At 43.8% G+C, this 21,784-nt stretch overlaps 1 protein-coding gene across 11 annotated transcripts in view; it reads right to left on the bottom strand.

Moving 5' to 3' along the window:
- Window positions 1-21,784, bottom strand: part of C12H6orf89 (chromosome 12 C6orf89 homolog) — a 65,356-nt gene that overhangs the window by 9,111 nt on the left and 34,461 nt on the right. For 2 of the 11 annotated variants that reach the window (XM_035697386.2, XM_025418600.3), the window contains one exon: window positions 14,252-19,691. The exons of 8 other annotated variants lie outside the window; for them this stretch is intronic. In XM_035697386.2, coding sequence (XP_035553279.2) covers window positions 19,603-19,691 — 89 coding nt within the window. In that variant the 3' untranslated portion in view covers window positions 14,252-19,602. Of the gene's footprint in view, window positions 1-14,251; window positions 19,692-21,784 lie in introns of those variants that run through there. One more of the 11 variants, XM_049092550.1, reaches the window with a different exon arrangement.

The raw sequence follows: 21,784 nt of genomic DNA, 5'->3' as shown, positions 1-21,784 counted from the left end.
GTGAAAAGAGCAGCTGAGCCCCCATCAGGCAGCAGAGAAGGGGATCATGCAAACTACAGCAGTGAACCAGTATTGACTTTCAAGCCCCTCCTCAGAAAATCCAGCTAGATAGAGACTTAAGTTCCTAAGAGAAAACAAGGTAAGTCTAAAGCCCATGTCTTTGTGGGAAATGTCTCTTTTCCTCCTATTCTTGTTAATGGAACAAAGTCTTGGAACCTACAGATGCCCTCTCTCACCAGCCCTAGATAGTCTAGCAAAGAAGGCTAACATCTCCTCTTATTGGTTATGTGCTCAATGGAATCACACTGGAAATGAACCAAATATAGAAATACCCCTCATACTAGAGGAACTGTAAATATTCAGTTAAACTGATGGATATAACTATATAACTTACTTGATAAGGGAGAGGCCTGGAGTGGCCAAAAGAGGTGGGCTACCTTTGAGATTCCCTTCCCAGACAGGGGAATCAGATACAACTTTCCCTGAAGTGGTGGGAATAGTATACACCTTGCCTTTCAGTGCTGTCATATGCATGCACAGTCTACATGGATGGGAACCATTGCTTGGGACCTTGCCAGCTTCCTTTTGCAATTACGCAGTAGCATACAATCCCACTGACCCCTCTCTAGTTCCAGTAAATATAAGCACTGAGTGAGTATGAGGTTAATGAGAGCCTTGCTTGGGGTAATAATAAATATAATGCCTCTGGAAAATGGGAAGCAGAATAATCAGGCCTAATCCAAGTGGGAGCTATAGATGAATAGTCTGGCAACATTTGGCAGCTTGTAAATGGTTCCCCTGAATATATATTCCACCCATTCCTGTCCAGTCCCTTGATTCCTGCTCTAACGTAATCTGCTGCTGAACCCGTACACACCTTTCTTGCCCTTTGCACAGATGACTCTAGGCCAGGAACAGGAACAAAGGGTATAGATTCCTGGAAGCCCAGGGACCCTGCTGTCAACACTGATACTTGACCCGCAGAAACTAATCATACCTGGATCTGGGCCCAAGGGTACACCACAGCAAATACTCTAAAGAGTACTGGTGACTTCTTCCTCTGTGGAAGAAATCTCTTGCTTACTGTCCCATGAAAATAAAACCTTCTGCTGGAGGTTTATAACATGACTTCCCTAGGACCTACAGCCTCTATCTCTAACTTGGGTTCACTGTTTGCCACGGCCTTAAATGGGTCAGGAGTTGGATCGGGGGATCTGGGCTAAGAGGGACTTGGATTTTGGCATTGTAAGCACAAACAACCCCAACAATAGACTGGAATGGTCTTGGTAGTACTATCTATAGGGGCTTTTCCTGATTCAGTGAGATCCCAGAACTAGAAAAGTCAATCAGAAATACATCCATTCAGGACACCTGGGTGACTCAGTTGGTTGAGCATCTCTCTTCGGCTCAGGTCGTGATCCTAGGGTCCTGGGATCAAGTCCCACATCAGTCTCCCTACATGGAGCCTGCTTCTCCCTCTATGTCTCTGTCTCTCTCTCTGTGTCTCTCACGAATAAATAAAATCTTAAAAAAATACATCTAACCAAATTGAAGAAAGCCTAGAGGTCATAAAAAGATAATATAGAAATAGAGGCGCCTAGGTGGCTCAGTTGGTTGAGCATCTGCCTCTTGGCTTCAGCTCGGTCATGATCTCATGGGTTGTGGGATTGAGCACCGCATCAGGCTCCCTGCTCGGTGGGGAGTCTGCTTGAAGATTCTTTCCCTCTACCTGTACCCCCACTCTCTCACTCTCATAAAAAAATAAATCTTAAAAAAAAGAAAGATAGGGATGCCTGGGTGGCTCAGAGGTTGAGCATCTGCCTTTGGCTTGGGGCATGACCCCGGAATCCCAGATTGAGTCCCACATTGGGCTTCCTGCATGGAGCCTGCTTCTCCCTCTGCCTGTGTCTCTGCCTCTCTCTCTCTCTCTTTCATGAATAAATAAATAAAATCTTAAAAAAAAAAAGAAATATAGAAATACTAGAAAAAACTGAATTGTGGCCCTGGGACTCAATCTCTAACAGTCCATTTGAGGGATAGTTTTCACGGTTATGATCTTTGATGGGGCCCCCATTAACACTTATACTACTGTACTACTTTCATTGTTTGGCCCATGCATCTTCAGACTCCCAGGAAACCTGTCACAAATTCAGCTTCAGCTTGCTCTGCTGAAGGGACACCTGGAGCTGAAGGAAACTTGTCTAGCTTCAGTGAGAGTCTCACTCTTCCAGTGGGGGAGACAGCATGCACATTCTCAGCAGGAAGTGGCTATAGAAAAATGGACTTCAGCCCTATGCCCCTCAAGAATGAGGAGTGATAGATCTCCAGGAGGGATTTTCTAGGCAGATAGGGTTAGGAAAAAGAAAGATGAGACATCACAGGAGAAGTCATTTTAGGTCTACAGCCATTTTGTGATCTATGCCTGGCCAGCACTAATGGCCCACGCACATTTCCTGCAGAACTTCTTTGGATGTGTAGAAATGGCAAAAGAACTAGACCTCAGTAGTTAAGGGCTTTAAGGGAACCAAAGAACATAAGAACAAACAGCCACTACAAGGCCAGGAAGTAGTCTAGCCATATTAGAGACAAGAAGTCAGGGGTAAAACTCCCAGTGCTGTTTCAAAAGTAAAGATTGACCTGAAGCATTCTAGAGTTGAAGTCCTTCAAAAAGGATTTGAATCCCTTTGAGCACTCAGATACTCGACATGGTGGAGCCTGAGAACCAATGATGTTGACTCTTGCTGGTCCTCATGACTTTAATCAATTGAAACTTGTCAATCTAGGATGACTTTTACCCCAATTCAATACTGAATTCCCCTTTGTGCAAGCTCCTTCATGAATATGCATGTACCCTTAGCTTAAAATTTCCCAAATGTTGTGTTATATGCAAGTGATTAATCACTAAACTCTACCTCTGAAACTAATAACACACTGTATGTTCATTAATTGAATTTAAATTAAAAAATAAATTTAAATTTAAACAAAGAGTCCCCATTGTCATTGTTTGAAGAGACACTGCTTTGGGAAAGATCCTCAATGTTCTCCTGACTTGTTGCAAGTAAAACCCTTCCTTTTCCTGCTCTTCGGCTTGGTTGTCTTTGGGCTTGACACCCATCAAGAAGCAAACCCAGTGTCGGGTAACGTCTTTAGGAGTATGGGTGCCGGCTTGGTTTTAGAACTGAAGTTGGGGAGACTGGTGGGAAGGGGCATGCGGTCAGAGTGGTGGGGGCCACAGCTGAGCAAGAGAGAGGGACACCCATGAGGTGTCTGGGACCAGTAGGAGGTCAGCCTGTGCAGGTGTTCAGCTTGACCCCGTCATAGCTGGTGGGATGCTAGGTAACCACAGCCACAAGTACCAGAGGAGACTATCTATGAGGATGCAGGACCCTGGTCATCACGAGGGAACAAACGGCACACGTGGGATGGTGTGGATACAGAATGAGTAAGGTCAGATGTCCCCACAGCCAGTCCCTTTGCTCGGACTCCCAGGCAAGAAATCCAGGCTACTACAGTCTCTGTTTGTCCTAAGCTCAGTCTCCATCCCTGGTGCACCAATGTCCAGCCCTGCTTCTTTAGAAATGTTTTACTGTGGGGGGGTCTGGTGACTCGGTTGGTTGAGTGTCGACTCGGTTTCAGCTCAGGTCCTGATCTCTGAATTGTGAAATTGAGCCCCATGTCAGGCTCTGAACTCACTGGGGGAGTCTGCTTGAGATTCTCTCCCTCTACCCCTCCTCACTGCACTCTCTCTCAAATAAATAAATAAATCTTTTAAAAAAATGTTTTACTATGAAGTGGTTGTAATGAAAGCATAAAAGTATAGATAATAAAAAAGCATAGATAAAGGTATAGGTGTAAAAGTATAAAGTATAAATAATAAAAAGGCATAGGGCAGCCTGGGTGGCTCAGCGGTTTAGCGCCACCTTCGGCCCAGGTTGTGATCCTGGAGACCCAGGATCCAGTCCCACGTCAGGCTTCCTGCATGGAGCCTGCTTCTCCCTCTGCCTGTGTCTCTGCCTCTCTCTCTCTGTGTGTCTCTCATGAATGAATAAATAAAATCTTTAAAAAAATAAAAAATAAAATAAAAAATAAAAAGGCATAAATGAAATAAATAGGACTATAGATAATAATAATCTGCCTTCAGAGATAAAACATGGAAGCCCCCAGCATCTCTTCTCTGGGTGGAGTACTCTCACCTTTTCCAGCTGTAATTTTGGTCTGAGTGTGTTGTTTGACATTCGCATGATTTCCATTGTACTTTTACTAAACACTATCCACACACAACATGTAATACTATTTTGTAGGCTTTAAAACATTAGCACTGAGATGCCTGGATGGCTCAGTGGTTGAGCATCTGCCTTTGGCTCAGGGCCTGATCCTGGGGTCCTGGGATCGAGTGCTGCATCAGGCTCCCCGCAGGGAAGCCTGCTTCTCCCTCTGCCTATGTCTCTGCCTCTATCTGTCTCTCGTGAATAAATAAATTAAAAATATTTAAAATAATAATAAACTAAAATAAAACATTAGCACTGTCTGAAGGAACTCTATGGACATGTTCTTTGTCTGCGCTGTCCAAAATGATGGCCACTAACAGCATGTGGTTATCAAGCACTTGAAATGTGCCTAGTGTGATTAAAGAACCGCATGCTTTATTTTAATTCATTGAAGTTTAAATAGCCAAATGTGGGTAGTGGCTACTGTGTTGAATAGCATGTGTCAGATCCTGCTAAAACTTGTTTTTCTCTTTGTGTGTGTGTGGTTTTTTTTTTTTTTTTTTAATGCAGGGCTCAATCCCAGGACTCCAGGATCATGATCTGAGTCGAAGGCAGACGCTTAACCAACTGAGCCACCCAGGCACCCTACTTTCTCTCTCTCCTTCCGTTCTTCCTCCTTCCCTCCCTTCTGGCTGCCTGCCCCTCCTCGATTCCCCCTCCACACACCCATCATTCTCCTGCCATCCATCAGCCCAGCCAGTCAGACTGATGATTCTCAAGCATCCCTCTCACATGTGTCTTTCTCTCTCAGGAACTCATTGGCTACAACTGCCTACTACCTCTGTGCCTTCATTTTCCTTGTCAGGCACCCATCTCCTCACGCTGGAATGTATCTTCCTGCTCCTCCTTCACATGTGTAAGTCCATTAATATCTATGAGAGTCTTGCTCAGGCCTCATCTTCTCTGGGAGAGTGTTTCACTGCAGCATCCATTCCGGAAATGTTCATGAAGAGCCCTGCCCTCATGGAGTTCACAGTCTGGTTTTTGTCGGGACCTCAGTCCACTCGTTTCCCAGTTCCCAGCAGTCCACACTCTCCTTGCAGCTTGGCGTGGGTGCAGTGGTGAGATGGAGCCCCGGGTGGGTGAGGCCTGCGTTGGCCAGGGGTGAGGATCAGGCGTGGCTGGCTTCCTGGAAGTCTGCAAAGGAAACTGGAGGTGGCAGGAACCAACCACAGCACAGGCTTGGCCCTCCACTCACAGCGTCCTGCCCCAGAGGCTCCGACATGACCATGCTTCTCTTGGGTGCTGCCAAGACACTGACGCATATGAACAGGAATGCTTGTTTACAGGCTCACACTTCTCTTCTGGAGACACATCACATGGGAATCCAAGTCGTAGAAGGTTGCTTTGTGAGTAAGAAGGCAGAGAAAGGGAACGCTTGCTAGGATCTGAGGCTCACTGATGAGAATCAGGCCTCGACAGCTTGCAGTACTGCCAATACAACAGGAGCAGGCCTGGCAGCAGGCAGGACACTTACACCAGCACCTGAGGGGCACGGTCTCCCTGCCCAGAGAGGCACTGCCAGCTTCTGCCTCTAGAGCTCTCCTTTTTTGGGCTTCCACTGGTGGCCACTCTCCCCCTTCTGATGGACATAATCTTTACACTAATGTTTTTCTGTGTCTATTTTGAGATAAGTCAAACCTGGGAGCCATTTTTTTCAGGTGATTGTACATACCTGTTCTGATTAATTCCCTATTGATTTAGAGTCTAATTCTCAGAGAATGTCTGATGAAGGAAAACATTAGATGCTGGGAGTCAGCAAAGGGGATGAGGTTTGGGCTTGATGTAAGCCTGGGAGATGGTATCCTTTAGGTGAATTTTAGGGGGCTCAGGAAGACAGTGGGCTGAGTGGGGTGGGCAAGGTGGACTATGGAGGTGGTCAGGGAACAGAAACAGACATTGTTTCTGTAAACTTAAGAAGAATGGTGATCAAAAAAAAAAAAAAAAAGAATGGTGGTCAAGAGCACTGGGTGGGTTCTTCTGCTCCTGCTACAGCTGTGAGCCTCAACTTCCTCACCTATTCATAAAAAAGAAAGGGTGTGGTCAAAGAATCTTTTGGGTTTGGTCTAGCTCTGCCCTTGGTGACTTTGAAAATGGCTCTTGAGACTGGAGCAGGCCTCTCCACAGTGGAGGGGAACATGCATGATATACCTGCTTTGTGCAGGGACAGAGCTGGGCATTTCACACATAAGGTCTCCAGTATCCTTAAACTGACCCCCTGAAGACAAGAGTAGCCACACTGACTGATGAGGGAATCAAAACTAGGGAGGTTAAGGGAACTCCTGCCTCACTGCCCTAGCAAGCCAAAACTAGGAATCCTACCAAGGCCTCTGGCTCCTGAGTTCACTTCAGGGGAAAGCTTCCTGAGCAGTAAGGGAGCCCAGGATATGTGTCTGGGTGGTTGGGAAGGAAGGGCTATGAATCTATTGGTTTCTCAATTGATGCTATATTTTCTTGTATTTACTTGATTTTTGTTAACTTAATTTTCAGTACTTTCTCTTGCGGGGGGGGGGGGTTGTGGAAAATAAATTTCTCTCTTTTTTTTTTTTAACCATAGAAAATGGAATATGGTAGATAGTTAAGAAAATAGGAGTTCCTGATTGGGACGGGGTGAAGAAGACTTGAGATCAGGAAGAGAAGGAGAGAGTCTCACTCTACTTAGAGAATCCTCAGTTATGAAAAAGCAAAAATGGGGCTTTTGTAGCAAGTACCAAATGGATTGTATAAATCAATACTTTGTTAATATGATAAAATGTTAACATTTGTTAAATTTTAGTGGCGGGCAGAGATGGTGTTGGAATTGAGAATATATCCAGATGGTCTAAATAAAAGACCTGGCCAGAGCTGCCACATTTAAGCACAAGACATTGAAAAATACGGTATGGTAGCTATGCAAATATATGGGGAAAATGTGAAAGAGAGGAACATGCATATATAACCGATGAAAACCAAGTCTAGGAGAAAATGTCATCTAAGGAACATAAAAAAAAATCCCTATAGCATGCTGAGCCATAGAAAAATTACATAACATGATTTCAAGAAAGTAAGCAAAGATGAAATGATAGAATGAGATAAAAGAACAAACTGAGTGCACTTTCATAAAACTAATGCATCAGAAATAACAAGAAAGTGGATATGACTGAAAAAATAAGCTAATCTAGAAGGAAGTCTTAAGAGAATTATAGGAAACGAGAAAAAAAAGATAAGTATCAAACTGAACACAATGCTTGCAAAAGATCAGGACCATAACACATGTTACAGAGTATGAAACAGAAAATCCCACAAATGGAAAAGAAAAAGTATTCATAAAGAACACATACAAGTTATGAAGAGACTAGACCTGAAGAGTTCTAATCACATTTTTTTCACGATTTTTAGTTTTATTGTATCTACACGAGATGACAGATGTGAACTAAACTCACTGTAGTAATCATTTCACAGTATCTATAAATCAAACCATCATGTGGGACAGCTTAAATTTATACAGTGACATAGGTCAACTATTTCTCAATAAAACTGGAAGAAAAAAAAACTGAAAGAAAATATAAGGCATCTTCTCCCAAAAGAAGAATGGAAATGCAGCTCGAAAGAGCACAATTTAGGGCAGCCTAGGTGGCTCAGCGGTTTAGCACCGCCTTCAGCCTACGGCGTGACCCTGGAGACCTGGGATAGAGTCCCATGTCAGGTTCCCCGCATGGAGCCTGCTTCTCCCTCTGCCTGTGTCTCTGCCTCTCTCTGTCTCTCTCTGTGTCTGTCATGAATAAATAAATAAAATCTTTAAAAAAAGAGCACAATTTGTTCTAGGAAAACCTGATAAAGAATAAGAAAAATAGAATTCTTCAGGCAGACAGATTTTTAGAAGGAAGAAGAAAATCACCTTCATTTTAAGGGGGATTCCTTCCTGTTTTTACCAATAGTCAATGCTGCCACACAATAATGGTGAGATGTCCCCAAAGTTCCGAGCAAAAGGAAGTGTGATGCAAGAATGTTTTACTCAGCCAAATTGCATTTAAGTATAAAAACCACAGAAACATTCTCAAACAGAAAATGCTGAATTCATGAGCCATTCTTGAGGAGCTTTATGATGAAATTCAACCAACTGAGAGTTTAAAAACAATTCAAAAGTGACATTAAAAGTGCTGGTAGTGAGTCACAAATTAGCTTAAATATAAGATGAGGGCTAAATAACTTTGAGAATTACAGTTTCAGAGCAGAAGGCAATGCATAGATTTTGAGAATATTGATACAGGTACAGGTTAATGCAAACTGAGAAGCAGAGGAAGAGATAAAGTGAGAGTGATTTGCTCATGTTCAGATCCTTGAACCATACCATTGAAAAAGAAAACCTTATTTTTAAAAAAAATATTTTATTTATTTTTAGAGAGAGAGTGAGCATGCATGTGTGCAGGGGGAAGGACAAGGAGAAGGAGAGAGAAAATCATCAAGCAGATTCCCCACTGAGCACCTGACATTAGAAAATCTTATTAAGACTCATTCAAGTTTCTTGATGTTTCTCATAATCTTAACCTCAGAGAGATCTTTTAAGAACTAGCTATTTTAGGGATCCCTGGGTGGTGCAGCGGTTTAGCGCCTGCCTTTGGCCCAGGGCGCGATCCTAGAGATCTGGGATCAAATCCCACATCGGGCTCCTGGTGCATGGAGCCTGCTTCTCCCTCTACCTGTGTCTCCGCCTCTCTCTCTCTCTCAATGTGTGACTATCATAAATAAATAAAAAATTAAAAAAAAAAGAACTAGCTATTTTTTGTAGGGAAGAAATGTCTACTTTGGTTTCTTTTTCTTCTGTTAGATTCACATAAAGTTGCTTTCTTTTATTCTTTAAATAGCATGACTAGTTCCATTTTAATAAAAGCATTTCTATCTCGCCTAGCTAGAAGTGTCCTAGGGATGCCCCAAATACTGTTCATCTAATGTTATTTTCTCTGGGTGGAGATTTTCATAAAATCACATGAACCATCTTCAATTCTTTTAAGAAGAATGTATCATTTTGACAAAAATATAAAGTCATTATTCTGGAAAAAATAAGATTGGTGAAATGTGTCTTCAACATCGTGTCTGGAAGCTTGTCAGTTGGACTTCTTAAGAAAGCCTAAAGGACATGTGTCATGTTAGAGGAATGTGCACTAATAAGCCGAATTCAAACTGAGCAAAAGAAAGGACATATCAAAATTCACAAATATTATCATGGGACAGGAATTATAACTTTGAATTAACAGCAACCTGGATGCAACTTGATCTAGAGATTCCACACAAACTCAACCAAAATTTTAGCAAGTTATTTTGTGAATATTGGCAAATTGATTCTAAAGTTTTGGTTTTTAAAATTTATTTAGTTTTTTAAGATTTTATTTATTTAAGAGAGAGCATAGAGAAAGAAAGAGCACAAATGAGGGGGAGAGAGACAGAGAGAGAGGGAGAAGCAGGCTCCTCACTTTAGCAGGAAGCCTGACCTAGGGCTTGATCCCAGGACCCTGGGACCATGACCTAAGCCAAAGGCAGATGCCCAACTGACTGAGCCACCCAGGTACCCATAAAGTTTTGGTTTTTAGAGATTTTTTATTTTTTTTTATTTTTTTATTTTTTGAGATTTTTTAAAAGTAATCTCTACACCCAACATTGGGCTCAAACCCACAACCCCAAATTGCATGCTCTACTGGCAGAGTCAGCCAAATGCCCCTGATTCTAAAGTTTATATGGAGAGGCAAAGGATCCAGAATCATCAACACAGTATTGAAGAAGAACAGGGCAGTCCGGGTGGCTCAGCAGTTTAGTGCCTCCTTCAGCCCAGGGCCTGATCCTGGAGACCCAGGATCAAGTCCCACCTTCGGGCTCCCTGCATGGAGCCTGCTTCTCCCTCTGCCTGTGTCTCTGCCTCTCTCTCTCTCTCTCTCTGTATGTCTCTCATGAATAAATAAAATCTTAAAAAAAAAAAAAAAAAAAGAACAAAGTCAGAAAACTGACACCACCTGACTTTAAGACTCAATATAAAGCTGCAGTGATCAAAACATTGTGGTACTGGCAAAAGAATAAGACAAATGGCCAACAGAATCAAGAGAGGCCAGAAATAGACCCATATGAATACAGGCAGCCAATCTTTGACAAAGGAGCAAAGACAATACAATGTAGTGAGGATAATTTTCTCAACAAATGGTGTTGAAAGAACCAGACATCCACATGCAAAAAAATTAAATAAAATAAAATAAAATAAAATAAAAAAGGTCTGAATCTAGACACAGACCTTACGCCCTTCATAAAAATCAGATCCTAGACCTAAATGTAAAACACAAAACTACACAATTCCTAAAAGATAACATATGAGAAAATCTAAATGACCTATGGTACAGTGAGGACTCTGTGTACAGAGCCAAAGGCATGATCCATGAAAGACACAATGAGAAGCTGGACTTTATTAAAATGTAAAACTTCTGTAGTACCGAAAGACAGTGTCAAGAGAATGCAAAGACAAAACAGTGAGTGGAAGAAAATGTTTCTAAAAGATATAGCTGCAGGCGCCTGGATGGCTCAGTCGGTTAAATATCCGATTCTTGATCTCAGCTCAGGTCATGATCTCAGGGTTGTGGGTTCAAGCCCTGTGGGCTCCACAATGGGCATGGAGCCTACATGGAAGGAAAGGAGGGAGGGAGGGAGGGAAGGAAGGAAGGGAGGAAGGAAGATCTGATAAAGGACTGTTATCCAAAGTATACAGAGATCTCTTAAAATTCAACAAGAAAGCGAACAACATGATTACAAAATGGGCCAAAGACCTGAACAGGTATTTCAGGGAAGAAGTTACACAGATGGCAAGAGAGCAAATGAAAAGATGTTCAGCATCACACGTCATGGAAATGCAAATTAGACAATGAGATTTCACTATTCAACTATTAGAATGGCCCAAATCTGGAACACTGACACCAATGGCTGGTGAGGGCGTGGTGTAACAGGAATTCTCATTCATTACTGGTGGTAATGCAAAATGGTACAGCCATTTTGGAAAAGTTTGGCAGTTTCTTATAAAACTAAACATTACTCTTACCATATGATCTATCAATCATGCTTCTTTGGGTATTTATCCAACAGCACTGAAAACTGTGCCCATGTGAAAAGACACACACAGATGTTTATAGCAGTTTTATTCATAATTGCCAAATCTTGGAAGCAACCAAGGTATTCTTCAGAAGGTGAATGGATAAATAAACTGTGGTATATTCAAACAATGGATAATCATTCAGCACTATAAAGAAGTGAGCTATTGCGCCATGAAAAGACACAGAGAAACCTTAAATGCATATTACTAAGTGAAAGAAGCCAATTTGAAAAGGCTAACATACTCTATGAATCCAACTATCTGACATCCTGGAAAAAACTATGGAGACAGCAAAAAGATCAGTGATTGCCAGGGGTTAGCGGGGAGGGCAAAGCACAGGGGGTCTTTAGGGCAGTGAAACTATTCTGTATGATACTACAGTGGTGGATACATGTCATTATACATTTGTCCAAATCCATAAAATGTACACCAAGAGAACCCTAACGTAAACTATGGACTTTGGGTGATAATGACATGCCGATGCAGGTTCATTGATTCTAACAAATGTACCACTCTTTGACCAGTAGTGGGGAGACTGTGTTGGTGGGGTAAGGGTGAGGGGACAGAGGGTATATAGGAACTCTTTCTGCTCAATTTTGCTATGAATGTAAAAGTGCCCTAAAAAATAGTTTTTGGAAAGAAAGAAAGAGAAAAAGAAAGAAAGAAAGAAAAAAAGAAAGAAAGATGGGATCCCTGGGTGGCGCAGCGGTTTGGCGCCTGCCTTTGGCCCAGGGCGCGATCCTGGAGACCCGGGATCGAATCCCACATCGGGCTCCCGGTGCATGGAGCCTGCTTCTCCCTCTGCCTGTGTCTCTGCCTCTCTCTCTCTCTCTGTGTGACTATCATAAATAAATAAAAAATTTAAAAAAAAAAAAAGAAAGAAAGAAAAGAAAAGCAAGAAAGCAAGAAGCAAGAAAGAAAGAAAGAAAGAAAGAAAGAAAGAAAGAAAGAAAGAAAAGAAAAGAAAGACCAGCCTAGATGTTTCCAAGAATTAGAGATGGTTCAGAAGAGGTAAGGCACCGTAAATGAGTGGAATGAGGCTGAAGCGGATGGCCAGGATTTATCCTGTGGGTAACGGAGAGTCACTGAGGAGTGCTGAGCAGGAGGGAGGCATGTGCTTTAGCAAGGGCACTGTTGGCCGCTCTGTGGATGGTGAATGGAGAGGGTGGAGTGTGAGAGAAATAGGCAACCACCGGCAGGGTCTAGGTAGGAGTGGAACAGCAAGGTTCTAGGGGCGCCTTGGTGGCTCAGTGGGTTAAACATTTGCCCTCAGCTCAGGTCACAATCCCAGGGTTCTGGGATCAAGCCCCACATCAGGTTCCCTACTCAGTGGGGAGCCTGCCTCTCTCTCCCTCTGCCTGCCACTCTCTCTGCTTGTGCTCTCTGTCAAAGAGGTGAGTAAAATCTTAAAAAAAAAAAAAAAAAAAAAAAAAAAAATGCTACAAAGCAGACAGAAGTGAAAAAGAGAAGATTCAGGAAGTAGTGATTCTCACAGAAGCCAAAGGAGGGAGATGCTGGCCCCCTCCCCTCCCCGCCCCAGTCGGTGTCAAGTGCTATAGAGAAAGAAGGGGATGGAAAACTGGTGACTTTGTCATCTTTTCACATGGAATCAAGACCCTCCCCCTTTTTTCTTGTTGAAGTCCAGCTTTCAAGCAGGTAAATGAATAGCACTGTGGAATGAGATGATTTCTAAATTTTTGAAGGATATATATTAGCTGAAACAAAGAAGGATGAATATACATTTTGTCAAAACAAGTATTTTTAAAACTAACTCTGGACTTCTTGATTTATAATCCAAATAATCATTGAGCAGGATGTGACTTAGCTTCAATCAGAGAACAGTGGAATAAATGATGGCATATCCACACCCTGGAGTATCAGTCATTAAAAAGAAAGGAGTAGAGCTATGTCAGTGGACTTGAAGAAAACTCTGGAAGGTACTGAGTAGACAAAGCAACAAATTAGTGCCTCTGTTATGATTGCACTTCTGATAAAGCAATGACAAAAAACTTGATTTATGATCATGATTAGAGAGCACAGAAGAAACCTCAGAAAGATACACAGAAAGGCAGCAAGGATTGTGGGGAAGACAGAGGTCTACAAAAAGCAACGAAGGAAAGTAAGATAGGACATTAAGCAGTATGTTAGAAACAGGTTGCTGTTGTTTTTTTTAAAGATTTATTTTAGAGAGAGAGAGAGTATGATCCAGAGGGAGAGAATCTCCAGCAGGCTCTACTCTGAGCACAGAGCCTGATGCGAGGCTCCACCCAGAGATCAAACCTGAGCTGAAAAAGAGTCGGACACTCAACCGACTGAACCACCCAGGCACCCCCAAAACCACCCAGGCATCCCAAAGGGAAGAGACTGAGTGTTAGTTCTCTTTATGCATTTATATAAAACTTGTGTGTAGATTAAAAAAAAAGAAATTACAAAAAAAAATATGAACACACCAAAATGACTTAACTCAAACCTGTACTCAGCTAACTGAATGCCAAGAGTGGCCCTGATCAGTGGCAAGCTGGCTCCCATGGGCCAGCAAGGGACCTGGCTGTCCTACTGCAAGAACAGAGGACATCTAAAGGTCAGGTGACACTGTGATGGCATCTGGACCATGTGCAGCTAGCTGGGGAACAGAAAAAGGCATTGAGGGTCTCATTTAAATTCTGGGCAAAAGGCAGGGAGGAGGGAAAAGAGGAGTCTGGGAGAGACTGGAAGCTGGGAGAGAATGTTAGAGAGGACCATGGCCAGCAGGGACAGGTGACCGGGAGGCGCCCAGAAGGCCCCTTGGGGCTGGCTCACGAGTAGGATGTGGCCAGGGATCTCCTGAGTTATGGAAGAAGAGAAATCAGGCAATTTAAAAATGACACGGAGTATAGGAAAGTTCTTATCAACCAACATACACTTTTAATTGCAAAAGTAAAAACTTTCATTACATAAAACTTTAATTTACATACATTCTTTACATGGTGAAAGTCTTTACGAGTTTGCAGTACATTAAGTTACCATCAACATTCTGCACCGAACACATAATAGTGCACGCCATTTGGTGCATGCGCAGTTGGGACAGGTGTCTCCCTCTGCCTACTGGGACCTTCCCTGGTTCCCTGAAGATGCACAGCAGCTGTCCTGGGTCCTGTCCCTGACGAAGGCAGGGAAGAGGCCGCGTGTTAGTTCCTTGTCTACATCTGCCCCTCCAGTCTCCACTCCCCACAGGAGGGAAGGAGACTACAGCCAGCAGGTTTCTGGCAAAGTCTGGAGGAAAGTGCCAATTGCAAGACTAGGGTTCTTGGGAATACCATGTGTCTGTCTGATTCTGTCACCAATTCTTGTGGATAAGTGAGTCTGTTCCTCAAAGGGCCAAAATTGCTCTGAGGGGTTGGGGCTTGGAGGTTGGGACACTGCTGATCTTTGAGTAGAGGTGGCTTTACAAGATGACCACTCCTACTCCCTACCCCACAGAGCTGTTGTGAGGAAAGGATGTAAATGAGGCTTGGTACACAGCTGATGGCCTGACTTTCCAGTTTCTGTTTGAAACTCTAGACTGGTTTCCCTTCTCTGCTCAGGTGCCTGCAGCTGGGGCTCACTCTTGGATTTACGGCTGCCGAATGACAGACACACAAAGTGCAGGAGGAATGGTCTCTGGGTTGTCCCCAGCCCCTCCATGTCTGAACGGTTCTGGGCCTCCACGAGCAGTTACATAACATTTCTTCTCTCCACTATTCTGAAAAGCTCTGGGCATTTCCCAGTCTCCAGAGAGGAAAATGACAGATGTATTTAGCTCTAATGCTTAAATTATGCAGGGCAGGGAAACCAGACTCTAAGGGACCCAGACAACAGACAAGCTGGCTGGACGGTGTCTCGCCAAGGCCAGCATATAAAACCATACTGCGTCCAAGGGTGGACCAACTTGGGTATGATGCACAGCAGCGACAGCACCTGTCCATCTTCTTAGAGATACATTTGTGGAAGAAGCCACTAGATATCAGGAGGCTGGGGGTGAGAAGGCCGGGAGATGTATGCTGATGGCAATATTAGTGTACTCCCAGAGCCTCTCATTTCTCATGTGCTATATAAGGCTATCCCTATAAGCACCAGCACCTTCCTAGCCTCCCTCCCCCAACAACCATCAGCACTGTGCACAACAGGCGCAGCTCCAAACAGAGAATCTCAATCTAAAATGCCATCTAAACCAATTTTGCACTGTATGGCAACTAAAATTTAAATTTTAAAAAAGGAAAAATGCCATTTAAAGCACATCTCACATGGCATTCCTTTGACCAATTTTAGTGGGTAGATGGGCCACCCTCAAAGTTAATGAGTGTGAACTTAAGAACTCAGGAGAGTTTCTCTTCCATCACTAGGGAGAGCTCAAAAGCGTAAAAGACCCCTCTGATTAGTAACTGATTCTCAAAAGGTGGCCCGTATTGCCTCTCTCCATGCAATCAGCAGGCAGTTTTGGCTCTTCCCCCTACAACGTGGCCGCTTCCTGCAGGCAAGGATTAGGTGAGAAGTGAACATCTGCTTTCGGTTTTTGGATGTTCATTATGGAAGCCACTGGTTAAGGAGCAAATTCTCATCCCAGAGTGAGGATATTAAAATGAGTGAGGCTATCACCTGCAGCTAAAGACACTGAGAGTTTAAAAAAAAAACAAATTGCTCCTACACAGAGGTCTATACTGGATTTGGGAAGAAGGGACAAGAAGACAGAGAGCTGAAAAACAAGTGAGGTAAACTCTAAGGGGAGTCACGACTGGAACTGGGCAGAGTCCCTCTTCTGGTCACACATCTGGAAACATGTGTGATGGGAAAATGGCTGGACACATAGTCGTGTTCCAGCTACACTCACTCTTCAAGAGTTTTCAAATGGGGAGGGAAAAAAGTGAAAGGATTTTTATAAAAGTCATCTGGTTAGATTCTCTCCTCTTCCATCTCTGTCCAAAACAATCTTGAAAACAAACCCTGAAGAGTTCCTGGCTTGCTGACCCTCTCCCGAGGTCCTCCTGTCCCAGTGGGGGCACGCCCCAGGTAATGAAACCCACAGCCTCGTCCATCCTGGGGCACCACGCTGTGCTGAAGCAGGGAAATGATATGCGGTAAAACCAACTACCTACTGACCAACAGTTAACTGCCCTAAGCCCGAGTTTCATGTAAAATGAGGATCTAACACCTACTTGACAGTACTGAGGAAAGATGAAAGGAGATTACGTCTATCAAGGCCCTCTTAGAAAGGACTGGACAAACATTACTATTCTTTCTCTCAGAAAATGACGCCAATTCTGGCCATTTTGTTTTTCACCAAATAAGTAGGGTTTTTTGTTTTGTTTTGTTTTTTAAGATTTTAAGTAATCTCTTCACCCAACATGGGGCTCGAACTTCCAACTGGAGATGAAGAGTGGCATGCTCCACTGGCTGAGCCAGCCAGGCACCCCTAGATTCTGTTTTCATAAACCATATTATTTTACTCCCTCCCTTCCCTAAAAAAATTGAGTCAGGAGAGGTTAAGTTCTGCCTCTTTTTATTTTTTTTTTTCTGCCTCTTTTTATAAGCCTGAACAGGTGTAATGTCTTGTCAATACTTGACCCCTACAGATGTCAGGACACCTGGACATAAATGCTTTGACTGGTGCCAAAGCAGCCTTTCTCCCCAGAGAGCTGATCAGGGGATATAAGTCACTACCCTGGGCACCTACAAGAAAGTGGACCTAATCCATGTGTGGAGGTCACCACCATGTCACCTCTTAGTAAACACTCAACACATTTGTGAGCATTTTGTTCTTGTGTTGCAGCTTGGGGGTTGGTTAGGTAGTCCCACTATGCCCCCCCTCCCCTTCTTGATAACCTTCTTTTGCTGCCTGGGTCATGTGGAGGGACTTCTGCTGCTTCCACAGAGGAGCAGAGAGCTGGGTGAGCAGCACCCTCATACAAAGCCTCAGGCTGGCAATCGAGGTCATTCCTGAGGGAAGCCATTCCTGTATTCCACTTATCAGAATTGCCTTGAGAAGAAGGCAAATTACTTCTACATCTCCAGTAATTAAGAGTGGGAAACTCTCTTTGGAAAATTTCTTCCTTCACAGAAATCTACCCTCAATTCTGAATGGGACATATTTTAAGTTTAGAGTAGGAAATGCACAGTAAGTCTCGCCTCATCTGCTGCCACGTCATTTTCTGTTGAACTGTAGACAGCTCAGGGGCTTAGGGCACTTTCCAGGGGATGCCCCAGGATGGCAACACATGCGAGGGTTTCTTAGTTATCAAAGTTTTGAGCTGAAGTGGATATTTTATGAACGTTTAAGATGTGAAGGGCAGGAGTGAAATGGGGAACTAATCCAGGGTAACTCGAAGACAAAACAGAAATCTCAATCATCCAGTTTTTCTTCTAAGAAACCCTCTCTTTTGTTAACTCAAAGGACCTAATTTAAGAAAACTCTAAAGAACTTGTTTACATATAATCCTTCTCCATGCACAGCAGGGGTAAGGACACTGCAAAGGCTCTAAAAGCTTGCGCAAAGCTGGCCTCGAAATGATCCCTCTGATTTAGAACCTCTTAAATCATAACTGCTTAGCAGCGTGACTTTTATATGTACAAAAATTTTTGTTTTTCCTGTATTAAGCCACACAAGGCCTGTACAGACTGGTTTAAGGAAAAATTCCCTCTGGTACCATTTATCCTAGTTTTATTCACGTCTGCAGAGGCTGAATATTTCCACCTTAAGTTCTGTGAACCATTCTTGTCCCGTACAAGTATACAAACAAGCCCTCCAGTGTCTTGATGATCCCCAGTGCTGCTTAGGAGATGTGCTAAGAGAGGGCCCAGGGATAAGGTACAAGGGTGCCTTCATGGATGAAAAGCACCCTGCAAGGACTCATAGGTCCCTCTCTCACCACTGTCCGCCTCTGGTCCATTAAATCTGCCATGGGTACCTGTACTCATCTGATTTCTGTAGTTCAGAACCAGGTGCGATGGTGGGTTGTCTTCAGCTTGGTGATGGCATGACTAAAGGCCAAGTATCTAGCAGCATCAATAAACGAATAAAGGAAAAAAAAAAGAGGAAGAAAAGTATGCCCTATTTATACCGTTTGATTGATACATATTAAAAGCACTTGGGGAAAACAATAAGCATAGTGAATCAGTCACCCAACTGAAAGAACATAGCTTTATGTCATTACAAATGATAAAAATACCTCACCTTGTTTCCTGATACAAAGAGAGAAATAATTTTAAGACAGAGGATCCCACAGTCGCACACCCAGTTGGCAAATATGTTGGGCCTGGAGCTCCTTCCCCAACCACATTACAACATCAGCCTGACACATCTGTAAAACATCTTCCCTGCTGAAAGTTGGACCTTAAAGATCAAACCCGGGGAGGCACACACTCCCCAGGCCAGCATTCTAACTTGTCTCCTCTGAAGACACTTGGTAAAAGCAACCCAGTTGACAGAAGCAGTGCTGCCTCAGCAGTAAGGGCTCTGGACCAGCCAGGGAAGGGGTCCAACTTCTGAGAAACCAGCCATAGTGGCAAGCAAGAAGGAAGGGAGCTAAAGGTGGGGATCGGGTATGGTGCATAAGAACCTGATCAAATGGAAGAAAGTGCTACCCCTAGGAATTTGCGGTTCAATTATAATCAGACTCCAATCTGGCATCACTGAGACTCCCAAGAGTCAGGGACACTGGGAAAGCAGTGCATTTCTTGAGTGCAATGAGATTATTTAATCTTGTTTCACTGCTTCTAGATTCCACTCTGCTTGGGAAACTGCAAAGACTTCTTTAATCAGCCATGGCTTTCCAAAGTATAGGATGGTGTGACCAGTAGAGAGACAAGCAGGTCCACCTGGTAAGGGATGGCTCTGAAGTTGGGACCTGCTGTCTGCCCTCTCTGTGGCTAGGGAGCTAGCAGAGGGGATCATGCCATGCAAGTGAGGGAAGGCACCAATCTCGTTTCCTGCCTGAAGGGCAGCCTCAAGGCTGTGGCTCCAAAAGGTATAGAAGATAGAAGAGCCCAGTCTCTCATAGACAGGTACTGGCAAAGCCCTGGCCAGGCAGCTAGGCTGGAAGAGTCGGGAGGGCCAAGATCTGGCCAGTGCCTCCAGCATACAGCTGGCTCATTCACGCATGCATAGGGCAGGTAACTAAGTAACCTTGGCAAGTGGTTTCATCGTTTTTTGTTTTTATTTCTCCCCTTTCAATCTGGTCTTCAGCACTCAAAGTTGTTCCTCTGTATAGTTCTTGTTTCCTATAGTTCTGAGAGGGTGGTTCCATCACAGATGACCAAAGGCTGGACCCCTCTGGCTATAACGTAGGCCTTCCTGGCACCGGCATAGCCTTGAAGGGAAACAGCAACAGGAAAGCAGGTGAATGTCAGGGATGAGGCACACCTGTGGGCACCAGCAAGGCAAGTCTGCCCAGCATAGCATTCCCAGTTATCAGTCCTCTCTGTAACCTGACATCCAACAGGAGCCACTGTGAACCAAAGTGCTTCATTCAGGAGGTTTACAAGGGCAGGATGTTCTAGATAAGGCTGGTGCCAGGCATCGATTCTCAGGCCCGCCTCATCTTTATCAGCAAGGAAGACAGGACGAATTCTGAAGGGGGAGCACAACACCCCCCTTCACCATCCAATTCTCCTAATGTAATCTGTAACACCATCTCATTATAGAACATCCAGATTAGCTCAAACCAGCATTCCCTAACTTGTGTTCTGCAAACAGCAGCATCCTGTAACATAGTCTAAGGAAAATGGGTTCCACTGTCAAGTAGGTTTAAGAAACATTAGGTTCCTCCAAGGCTTCTGGAGCCTTTTGTTTACTAATGTGCACTATGTATTGACAAGACAGACAAAACAAACAAACAAACAAACAAAAAAACCAAGATAGATAGTTCCCAGAATCCACTGACTCAAGAGCCTTACTTGCCAAGGGCCTTTCTAAGGGGTTCCTGTTCCCAATCCCAGGGTCATCAGTGATCTGACGAACTGTTTAGGAAACATTGACCTATATTATGAGTGGTGTAAACTTAAAAGCTTTAAAAACTTGAACACTTAAAAAAAAACTTGAATGCTTCAATAATCTCCCAATGGAAAATTTTCTAGAGTATGATGTACTTTACCTATCTTTAAGCTGAGAGCACTGAATAGAACTTAAGCTCTATTTGGTGACTCAAGAAAGGTCACTATGAGCAGTGACTCGTCAATCATGGCACCAGAGTGGGCTTACCCCTACATCATTCTTGAAAATGCCTCTCATCACAGGTTTCCTGGTGATCAGTGTCCCTGTCCTCTTCCTTCAAAAAACAATGCTTACTTTGTCAAAAACCACAGCGTCCAGGACACCTAGGTGGTTCAGCAGTTGAGTGTCTGCCTTTGGCTCAGGGCATGATCCCAGAGTCCCCAGATCAAGTCCCATATCAGGCTTCCTGCATGGAGCCTGCTTCTCCCTCTGCCTGTGTCTCTGCCTCTCTGTGTGTCTCATGAATAGATACATAAAATCTTAAAACAAAAACAAAAACAAAAAACAAACCACAGAGCCCGCTTGTCACAGTGCCATTCTTAAGGATCCCGGGAGTGCTAGAGCTGCCATCTGTCCTATAAACAGCATTGAATTACTCCCCTTCGCTGTCAGGGTCTGTTTTTCCTGTCCTCATCTCTTTTATTTATGTGTTTATTTATTTTTAAAGGCTTTATTTTTATTTATTTATTTGAGAGAGAGTGTGTGTGTACGCGTGCACAAGCAGCGGGAGGGGCAGACATAGAGGGAGAAGCAGACTCCCCAATTGCTGACCAAGGAGCCGATGCAGGGCTCGATCCCAGGACCCTGAGATCATGACCTTACCTGAAGGCAGATGCTTAATCAACTGAGCCCCCCAGGAGTCCCTCTTATCCTTGTTTTTAACTGCGGCAGCCACAGCCATGGCTTCTATTACTGCCACTGCTTTAGAAGCCCACTATCTTCCCTATCACCCCCTACCCAGCTATTCTCTGAGACCTGCTTTCTTCCTCCTGTTCTAGTCAGCCCCCCATCCCTTCTCTATGTCCCTGGCCTGTGGCTGGCTATTCACGGACACTGCCGCCCACAGGGCTCCTCTCCTGGTCTGCAAACTGGCCAGTGACAGCACTGATAGGCTATCATGCTCGGGATCTGAAGTTTTTCTGCACTATTCCCACCAGACTTTGATGCTCAAAGCTTCTTTGATCACTGCCAGTCATCCATTTACTTCCCTTAATTCTATAATTAGCATTCTAGAGGTTTGTGGGATCCAGAAACCTAAAATTTGGATAACAGGTGTTTCTGTAGTTGTCTGAACTCTCAGACATTTGTAGAACATAAGACAGAAACTTTTTCAAGCATAACTACACATTCTCAACCCGAAATGCCACTCAACTTGTGTAATAGTCATGCCTCGTGGCAGGGTCACTTCAC

Source organism: Canis lupus, chromosome 12 (genome assembly GCF_003254725.2).
Source record: "Canis lupus dingo isolate Sandy chromosome 12, ASM325472v2, whole genome shotgun sequence".
NCBI classification, from domain to species: Eukaryota; Metazoa; Chordata; class Mammalia; order Carnivora; family Canidae; genus Canis; species Canis lupus.
The sequence above is the reverse complement of the archived record's forward strand: the minus strand, read 5'-3'. Positions and strand labels throughout refer to the sequence as shown.